A 10,898-nucleotide genomic window follows, 5' to 3' on the forward strand; every position below is an offset into this window, starting at 1 on the left:
ATAAAAATATAAGCTAACGGTTTTTTTAAATGGATGATAATGGAATGGTAACCCCACCCGCGCTATCGGTATACACCGGTGGGGCACCAGTGAAGGATGATAGGTGAGGATGAAGTAGGTCAGTTAGCCCATCGTGACGAATTTAACAAGAATTGTTCACGATGGTTTACAGGGGGAACCACGTGGAGGTCGACCTAATAAGGTATATTGCTAGCAATGGGACTGTCAAACTCCATTGCTAACAATCCTTTCCCTCCAAGCTTAACGGTTTGTGGCTAAAAGTAATTTGTAATACAAGTCCACAACGAGCATACATCATCATGCGATAAAACTTTTCATAACTAAATGGTATAGTTAAAAATAAGCTTGCCATCGCGTAGACCGTATGTTCATCTGATGGCAAGCGGTTACTGTAGTCGACCCATGTAAATTATGGGACATTGCTTCGGATATAAGTTTATAAAGCTTATCCTTAATTTTTTTACTACGAATGTGGCATACAACTATGTAGCCTGTCTGATGTAAAAGTTCACTGTGGCCTGTACAAATACAAATAATTTTATTTTGCATGAAAATTGGTTAAAAGGATAGTATGTACACACTTTTCACCAGTATCTGGCATACAAAATTCATTTAATTAAGCTATGGACACAAGCAAAACCGTTTTTACTTATTAATACATAATACATGATTAAACAAAATAAAAATATTCCAGTCAATTGCGTCACATTATATTCTAGATTAAAAATAATTAAAATAAAAATATTTTTCTGATAGCCATCTTTTTAGTTTCTTTTTAAATATTGTATATTTAATGGTAGTGTTGTCATTTCACCCGTTAGTTAATTATAAATATTTGTCATAAAATGGACTTGTTTATTGCTTATAGCTTGAAACACCAGGGGTGTCACATGTCTGAAGAAAGTTTATTACACCCTTTTGTAGGACCCCATACATTTATCTCACAATCATTGAAATATTAAGCGACATACCGGGTGAAAGATTGAAGATAGTTCCATTTTGCGCTCTAAAATAACAATACTCGATAGCAGACTGTATTGAACAAGACATGGTCACCGTGTCGCCTTGTAAAACATCGACACTACGATGAGTTGTGATAAGATTCGGTTCTGAAACACAAAAATATTTGTATGAATCATGGTGTTCCGTTTTATAATAAATCTTTATTATAAAGTTATTATATTAAGGTATGAAGGTACGAAGAGGTAACAAAAAAAATTTTCTTTCACATTTGTAATATTAGTAAGGATAACGATTTACAAATATGAAGGGGAGAAGGCTGCGGATATCTGAAGAAATCTAATTAAATTTCAATATATATAGTGATCAGAGGTTTGCATCAAATTTTCCCTGACGCTCTGTTTACCCCGTAGTAACAAGTGACTATTAAATATAATGTAGCTTACACCATATTATGTTTATTTGATGTTAAACTCAGAGAATTTTTACCATTGAAAAAATGGAGTAGTTTTCTATCAAGCCGGTGCCCTTACCTATTATAATAGGGGCAGTGACTTCAGAATCTTGCAGAGCCCAAGAATATAGCACTGTCAGAAAACCATAATATGTATCGTTTGCAGTTTGAACAGCGCATCGCCATATTCCTAAATCATCAGATTGAAGGTTTGAAATTCTTAGTCCACATTCGTGAATTCTAATTGCAGATTCCATACTAGAAAAGAAAAACGTATTTGAGTTTAGAACAATATAGCAAAGTGACAAATAGTCTTGACAGAAAGTTAAGATCTCATTGACTAATTGATTTTTATGATGCTAAGATTGGCAAATAAGCGGACGGCCCTCCTGAATAAAAGTGGTAAGCGTCGTCTATAGATGTGAGTAGCACCATAAATATTACAAAATACAAATGTCTTTATTGTGGATCATAAGTCAGGTTAGAGTATTAGCCCAATGAAATAGTATATCCATGACCTGCTATAAAAGCATACAATATTTAGGTATAATATACAATACCTATGAAGCAGCTACATGCATTATTCGACAATTTACTTACTACATTAAAATTAAAATGGGTCAATACACTATATGCCCATAGAATACACTATTATATGCCATTCTTGAGTACTAAGATTTATTTTTTTTAATGGATGATAATGAAATAGTGTGCCCGCTTGCACTATCGATTAATACTGGCGGGCACCAGTGAGGGATGATAAGTGAAGATGAAGCAGGTCAGATAGCCAATCGTGACAAATTCAATAACGAATCAATTACGATAATTTCCAAGGGAAATCACGAGGAGGTCGAAACAGTATATTGCCAGTAATAGGGTCGCTAATCCCCATTTTTAACCATCCCTTTCCATCCCATTAGTAAGATGTTATACCTCTGTTCCCTGCAATTTCACTGTCATATCCCACCATTCAAACACAGCCATGCAAGCGCAGCTGTTTCACGACAAAAATACGAGTGAGACGGACGTAACCATGCAGACAGTGATTCGACTTCGTATTAGGTGCGCATCTGCTTTGAGAGACGGGTTTTTCAAGCAGTAATTCCTGTGACACTACGATTTTTTCATGATCTTTTGTACTCGTCCTTTATTTTCGCTGCTAATTCCTATCAGTAAAAGGAATTTTAAGATGTTCTTTTATAGCAATGTTTTTTTTATCTCCTCCGGATGTAAAGTGTATTTTCCAAAAGATACATATATATCGTTTGTGTAGGTACATATCAATAATTTTTCTGATCGATTTGAATGTCTCTATTATTAAATTGACGAGAACATTTTTTAAAATAGTAACAGTTTAAATCTTTACCTTGTTCCTACCCCATGGAAAGTGTATCCACTCTCTCCCACCCCTTCAACAGCAAGGAGAACCCGTCCAGATGGCTTGCGGAACTTGCATGTTTTCACTTCATATTCAGTCGGTACTGAACAAGTCAAAATCACTTCCGGTTTCTGTTCCTCAATTGAGGTGGTCACTATGGCTTTTCGTTCTACAACATTCAATAATATAGTTTCTTAAGTTATTGAAAGACATTTTTAAGTGATTTTCAAAACAGAAGGGCTTCGCAATTCGTCTGTATTTTTTGTAACCTTGTTACAACACTTCTTCACCTATACTGAACTAAAAATTATTTATCGTTTCGAAATCAATAAGATTTACTTCTGAATCCTCAAATTAAATATAGTATAATATTAAGCATAATAAAATAGTCAAGATAGAAGTAATTATTTTTACATAATATTCATTTTTTTGTTTATTAGTGTTATGTTACGATACATTATTTTAGTCTGCTAACTAATGGTTATAGGTAAATTGGTATTCAAATTATCCTCACTCTATTTTGTTTACAAATATTAAGAGTCAAAAAAAGAATAGAATAAACCTTGTAATGTGAGACCAAAATATTAAACTACTCAAAATATTATAATATAGAATAAATTAGTTTATAAAATAATTATACTACCTGCTTCAGTTATTTTCACATTAAAAAAATACTCTTCTGCAATTATTTTTCCTGGAAATCCCACAGTCATAATCCATCTACCATTGTGCTGTTTTGTTACTTTTTCCAATTCAATAGTGCACTTTCCAAAATTATCATATACAATACGGCCACTGGGATCTTCAAGTTTGCAATAAATTGCGTTTTTTGGTCCTATTATTGCTTTAATAGGTCTATCTTTAATAAATTCTAAATTGTCAATTGTTTTGTTCCACGAAGCTAAAATAACAATGTTCGCATTTTTTTATTTTAAGGTTTTAACAACATTCTAACAAATCACTCTCACTGATTGTCAAGTCAACTCTCCTCCTAAGAGAAAGATGTAGGAAAAAGGAAAGAGGATGATGATTATGGTAAATTTAACATATTTATTGGGTTTCATTTCAATTTTTTTCTCTTCCTCCGCTAACTTTGGAGATAGATGAGTAGTAACACATTATGTTTTTAATCCGTCACCAGAAGACCAAAAGTACTTAAGTGATTTCATGTGTTAATTCTTACCTATAACGATTACATCGATGAAAGCCCTGTATTTGATACCCATTCCATATCGTATTTCCCACATCCCATCATCAGATTTTTCTATATCTTTGATGATAAATCCACATTTATCATTATAATATCTGTCTGTTTCAAAATCAGTTAAATTGTGGTTTGGTCCATAAAGTACACAAGAATCCTTAAGTTCTGTTGGTTTCTCCAGACGCAAATAAAGAGTATTGCCTTCAGTTATTGTGACTTCTTGAGGTATTGCTCGCACTATCTCTGAAATTTTATAAATAGATAATTTTATAATTATCATTACAACCTACGATCGTTCCACTGTTGGGTAAGGTTTTCCGCCATTTAAGTGGACGATATTAGTCTACTATTGTTGACTGACAACAAATTGTTGATTGACAAACGGCTTGACGCTATAAGATTTTAGTTTGAAACTTGTGAATTTAGATGTGGTTTTTATTTGCATTGGTATTCACATGTATTCACATCTTATTATATATTAGTAATAAAAAGGAGTAATAAGGTTATTTATTATTAATTTTTTTATGTAATTTAGAATGGCAAACAAACTGACGACCCACCTGATGGAAAGTGATAACCGTACCATGGACATAACAGAATATATGTTTCATCCATGATATTCCTATTCGTTGCCATTCCTGAGGACTCAGGTGTTATTTTTCTGTAACCTGTAAATTCACTGCCGTATTCCACCCTTCAAACCGAAACACAGCCATGTCAACACAACTGCTTCACACTAGAAACATGAATGGAACAGAGGTGCCTAAACAAACGACTTTTGTACAAAGTCTCCCTATGGTGAAATCTATTAAAATAATAAATAATGAATCTATTACACCTGAATATATAATATTACATTAATATAATAAATAATAATCAACAATTGTAATAATATCAGTTGACTTAAAATTAATTTATCTATAACAATCTGATAATTAGTTATCGACGTGATAGAATACATGTGTATAGGACATACTTGCATATAATCATATAAAAAGCTATCTAATGTATATTAAATACTTATAATCTTTTAATCACCTACCTTCTACATAAACAATGAAAGGAAGCCTTCTTTCTATACGTTCAAAATAATTTGACACTCTGGCAATTAATATCCATTCTCCAATTAAATCCTCGCTTTTCACATTTACAGTAATACCACATGTGACATCAGGATCGTCTTCTATTACTTCTATTCCAGGAATATTAAAACCTTCCATAATAGTATACTGCAAGCCTGCGGGCGTTCTTAAGTGGCAGCTTTCCTTAGTATTACCGTCCTTAATAAGTATTGTATGACTTGCACCGATTGAGGTATTAAAAAATTGTGTGTCTAAAATATCTACAATTCTATTTTCATCAATAATAGGATTTGCTGGGTCTATAAACAAAAATATAATAACAGAGAAATTAATGATCTTTTAGTACAACATGGAAAAAGTAATGTTCATTTTATGGTTCTATTAAATATTTAAAAGTAAAAACGTTTCATCATATGAAAAATAAAATAGTAAATAAAATAAATAATTTGAAAAGAAATAAAAAAATTACCTTCCTTCACTATTTCAATAACACGTCGTCTTTCAGTAAAAGTATCACTGTTGCTGAACTTTCCACTAAAATTCCATTTACCGAGCATTTCCTCTGTTATGGGACCAATAGCTACTCGGCAGGCTATATTTGAACCTACATCTTTAAACACGACAGGATCCAGTTCTTTACTATCACTTATAGAATATTTTTGGCCAAATGAACTAATTATTTGGCAATCGTCTGTTGCTAAATTGCCCCGTCCATTTATTTCTTCGATAATAGTGCTACCTAAATTAATAATATAAGTGACTTGATCTTCATTAGTTACATTGTAAGCTTGACTGTAAGGATTCTCTTCATCTGTAACAAAATTATATTTTTAATTTCAATTGTTGTAGGACAATATATATATATATATATATATATATATATATATATATATTAATATTAATTGGACACGCGAACGAAGTCGCATGCACATGTGTAATAAGAAAACTTACCATAAAGAAACAAGTGCATTGGACGTGACACTTCAATTAATCCCATTAAAGGTGAATTAAACAGTCCGAACAATTTCCAATCTCCAATATAATATTTGTTAATAGGACCTATATTGAAATTGCAAGCTTCATTCGTTCCAACACGGGTTAAACCAGGGTAATCTGTGTCTGCAGTTATGACTAGTTCTTCCCCATTAGGTGTTACAGCGTGACAAGTTGACACAGTACCAGACCCAGTTAGGACAGGTGACAAATTGCCATCATAGGAAACGACATAGTCGCTTTTTGGTTCGGGCCACAAGTTCCAAGTTTGAGACGAATTGTTAGGATTGTCTGTAAATATTTTATATAATATTACTTTACTTTTAATATGTATTAAAAAATGAAAGTGGAATTTTAAATTTGTCTGTGTTATCGAAGTAGCAGTGAGGGATGATAGATGAGAATGAAGTTAGCTTAATTTACCTAGCATAACAGATTCACCAGAATGAAAACTATAATGGGTTCCAAAGGGACTGCAAAAAGGTCGGCCTGAGAAAGTATATTGCTAGTATTGGGGGCGCTGGACCCCATGGTCGCTAGAATCCATTACTAACAATCTTTTCTTCCGTTGCTTCAGCATCATGGTAATTGGAATTTTTTGTATTAAAAATTTTACTATAAAATTTATTCTATTTTTATGGTATCCTACAATTTTAAACACCAGTAGCACTTTGAAAACTATTAACTTCAGAGGGCGATATTCATACACGAGTAGTACTATAAATACTACATATTATAACTCAAAGTCCTCCACCACAACTGTCTGTCTGTCTGTTTGTTCACAACAGACTCAAAAACTACTGCACCGATTTTCATGCTGTTTTTACCAATGAATAGAGTGGTTCTCGAAGAAGATTTTATTATATAATTATGTTATATTTTTGTATATATTGGCTAACATAGAACGATATTTGTTGGAGGTGTCGGAAAAAAATAAGCCGTCTGTGAGCTTTCAACGAAGAAGCTGTCTAAACCTATTGAGATATAACAAAATAATGTATAATAGAAATGTGTATCTTATATAGGTCTACAGAAAAGTCCGCGATGGCATCGTGTGTATCTCTTAAGGATAACATACTATATCAATTTTAATACTTTACCAAAATTTTACCGAAAGCTACATCTCCTCAAAGTAACATAGGCTATTTTATATTTGCTGTAAAGAATCCGTGCGAAGCCGGGGAGGGTTGCTAGTAAATGTACATATCAGAGGTAAACTTTGCACAAAATCATCCACAAGAATACATCTGTTCCACTGTTTTCATGAGTATATTTCGGTTTAAAAGAATAAAAGGATATGGCAAAGAAATTACAGGGTATAGAGACTAAGAATATAGCCTCATAAATAGCAACGCAAAAGTAATACCATAGTCATAACAGAATTGTTTATGACTGTACTTTCCATCAGGTGGAAACTGAGCAAATCAATGGCAAATAATGCCATTATATGTTTTAAATTTTAATGCAAGCTTCAGTATCTCTTTCTTTTTTAACGCGCCACCTACCTACTTATGCTTTAATTCTTTCTACCCAAAGGTTGTCTGGAAGAGATTGCTTAGCAATAAGACCGCCTTTTGTACTACACTATACGTATTGAAAATTGTTTTAACAAATCATGTTATGTTGGTGCAATAAAGTGTTAAATAAATAAATAAATATCTCTAAGATAAAATGCAATAATTAGATGTTTAGGTCAGTAAGAATATTTTTAAAATTATATACGATTTGGGATAACAACTAAATTATAGAAAGTTATTAGGTTTTGTTGCAAAATTTGAGGAACAAAGACAAATGTTTAGAGACATCTATAGCATCAAGTTACTTACACCAGGAGATACTGACTGGTTGACATCTCTTATGAGGTTCATTCTTATCCTTATATTCCCCACATAGTGACCAGTTGCCTAAAAGAGATTCATTTATGGGTCCTATAGTGATCCTGCAGGAAACAAAATAACTGCTATTGCGGACTGTTACTCCTGGGATGTTAACGTTCTCTGCCAACACCGTTTCGCCGTTTGGAGTGATAATGTTACATGTTTCTTCATGAGATATTTTACTTAGTGATATGTCGATGTTTGCGTCTCTTTTTGTCCTATGAACGATTTCATGTAAAATGTCTGAAATGAATAATTAATTTTTAATCTTTTCAATAGTTTGGTGTCTGAAACGATTTTAAAAATCTACTTTATTAATCATAGCGGACATTCTGATGCTTTACAATTTTTCACCTTCATCATCAGATCAGCTCTTAGATATTGTCTCTTTAATTATCATTTTTTCACTATTTAATTTCGACAGTCTATTGCGCATTCATAAACTTTAAGAAAAAATAAACGGTAAAAATACAAACCACTGTTTGATCCATTTTCTTCTCCTTCGACTGTAAAAAAATGTATATACTTTAATTGTTAGCAACATAAATATAATAAAAAGAGAGAAGATAAATATGAAAAAAAAAAGATAACCTAACTATAAGAGGGAAAGACGTTATGTATAATGCGTATGGCAGAGTTGCAATCCCCATCTAGCCTTCATAAACTGTGCTACTGTCTTGTTTGATTGACGCATCACAGTTGCCTCAATTAACTATCGTGTATGATGACACGATTAAGATTGTATACTACAAAAAAAAAACTGGCTTCAATTGTGGTAAAACTACTTATTTTTATTTCAGAACTAAACTTCTTAACTGATTTTGATAGTCTCTATAGGATCTATATGTAAGTATATTCCTTGTAGATATAAAAGTATTTTCCAAATCAATTTATAACTAATGGAGTTATGAGATCCCAAAGTCCCAAAGAGGGTTGACGTCAGGCAGGCGGCCGGTTGTAAAATAATAAGCCAAATCTTTTTGTAATATGGATAAAAACATTACGCCGACTAATTGGGATAAGGGTAGGAAGATGATGATGATGATGATGGAGTTATGAGATAACGAACATAAAACAATGTAACCGAGTAAAGAGTCTTTTTAAGTCGGTTACAAAGGAACAATCCTTTTTAAATTGTAAGTAACTACTGAATACAACTGGTCTGCACATACGAGTAATCAGGTAACGTTCGATTGCGGTCCGGAATCTCAAAATAAACGAAAGCAACCTGAACCTTTATAGTTTTAAAATCAATTTCCGAGTCTCTTAAAAGTTATTGTGACTTGCATTATGTTTGGAAAAGCCTATAAAGCCATTTTCGGAGATGTTTTTTCTCCGTTTGTTGAGATATTGTTACATGTGGCGAGACCTCCTCCCCTATGGAAGATTTGTTTGTAATTATATTTACTACTATATAAAGTATATGATACATATTATTCATTGACTTGATTGATTATTCATTGACAGTTATGCGATTTATCAAAATACTAAGTATATAAGATATTTTATTAATATTTAAACATAACAAGTAGATTTTTTCCACAAAAACAAATACCGTCTTCAATCGTGATAAATTCAGATATTTTGATTTAAAAACTAAATTATTTAATAGTTCGATAAAATTTATTATTATTTGGACGAATATGTAAGTATATCTTTTTAAATAGAAAAGAATTTTCCAAATCGGTTTTTTTACCTCAAAACTCCGTTAACAAATAAACATAAAAAAAAATCGAATTGAGAACCTCCATTTTGGAAGTCAATTAAAGATATTTATTATAAACACAGTAATACCGTTGTGAAAGACTTACACGAGTATAGTCTATTTGCTAATTCTGCCTTAATTTAATATGACAATTTTTATTCAAATACATAAGTAGTGTAAGTTATACAAAAATATATGTTATTACATACTATATTTACGTTTAAATGAATAAGTTTAACATAACTTTCCGAACCTATCTGCTACCGTTAGAGATGATACAAAATTTTCAATACAACCGCACTTTTCACGTAAACCTGCTGTTTTACTCCCACTAGAACCACTATTCACATTTCTATGATTTTCCTTGTAAACATCATACTTATTTCGAAGTCTCTAATTAAATAATTTAAATACCAAATACAACAAATATTTGACAAAGAAAAAGAATAAAAATTTAAACTAAAAACGTCGTGAACAACTTAAACATATGTATTATTTTACGATACTACATCGTCACCCTTATAACACTATGTATTATCCTTATATAGGTAACTCAACTAAATCCACTGCTTCTATAACAAAAACTAACAACTTCACACTGAGAAAGTTGGTTTAGTCACCTGAAAATGCGAGCAATAGAAGGGAAGCCCCTACGAAAGGCGTCCACGACTTCATCTTGCTGTAGGCAACGCGCTACTGGTTCGTCACTTGTGCTACTAAACTTAATCACTATTATCATTAGTCTCGAGAAAGTTTATTTATACTATTAGTAACAGATTACGAAATTATTTTTATCGTTACTTCATTAAAATATTATCTCTTTAATCTATAGAACCAAAGATATTGTAAAACTAGCATAGCTAACATTCTCCTGCGCGATAATCCATTTCAAATCTATATAAATATATATAAATGTGGCCAAAATTATGTTGTTATTTTGTAATTGGATTGACTCTGTAGCAAAGTTTCACAGTTTGCAACTGTACTGAGAAAAAGAAAATCGACCAAGTGCCAGAGACTTCCCTACAGGTTATGGTTAAAAACAAATATTCCCTCTGTATAACTTAAGTACGAGATGACAGTTTACGAATTTTTTCCGTTACATGTGCTATACAACATTGCTTCTTGGCATGTTTCATAATTTTAGATTAACGAAAAGTACCCAATAGGTTTGAGTTCCCTTGCAAATTTCAAAATATACGCTATAAACAGCCGTATCTTTTG

General features: G+C 32.0%; 1 protein-coding gene across 1 annotated transcript; it reads right to left on the minus strand.

Annotated features, from left to right (window-relative positions):
* Window positions 1–950: 950 nt before the first annotated feature.
* LOC128201355 (uncharacterized) lies at window positions 951–10,449 on the minus strand. The gene is made up of 11 exons (XM_052898100.1): window positions 10,295–10,449; window positions 8,446–8,475; window positions 7,919–8,212; window positions 6,051–6,383; window positions 5,569–5,910; window positions 5,060–5,398; window positions 3,997–4,260; window positions 3,457–3,714; window positions 2,802–2,982; window positions 1,515–1,693; window positions 951–1,130 (listed from the first exon to the last, which is right to left on the minus strand). The coding sequence occupies exons 1-11, from the start codon at window positions 10,347–10,349 to the stop codon at window positions 958–960; spliced, it is 2,448 nt and encodes an 815-aa protein (XP_052754060.1). The 5' UTR covers window positions 10,350–10,449; the 3' UTR covers window positions 951–957.
* Window positions 10,450–10,898: the final 449 nt, after the last annotated feature.

The sequence above is a fragment of the Galleria mellonella genome, unplaced genomic scaffold (genome assembly GCF_026898425.1).
Source record: "Galleria mellonella isolate WM207_F2 unplaced genomic scaffold, CSIRO_AGI_GalMel_v1 utg40, whole genome shotgun sequence".
Taxonomy (NCBI): Eukaryota; Metazoa; Arthropoda; class Insecta; order Lepidoptera; family Pyralidae; genus Galleria; species Galleria mellonella.

Bases quoted from the DNA above. Each gene is read 5' to 3' on its own strand.
- LOC128201355 (XM_052898100.1), bottom strand. From the start codon at position 10,349: ATGAAGTCGTGGACGCCTTTCGTAGGGGCTTCCCTTCTATTGCTCGCA. The intron at 8,213-8,445 runs GTTTGTATTTTT...TATTCATTTCAG, and splicing joins AGAAAATGGATCAAACAGTG to ACATTTTACATGAAATCGTT. The intron at 5,399-5,568 runs GTAATTTTTTTA...TTTTGTTTATAG, and splicing joins TATTGAAATAGTGAAGGAAG to ACCCAGCAAATCCTATTATT.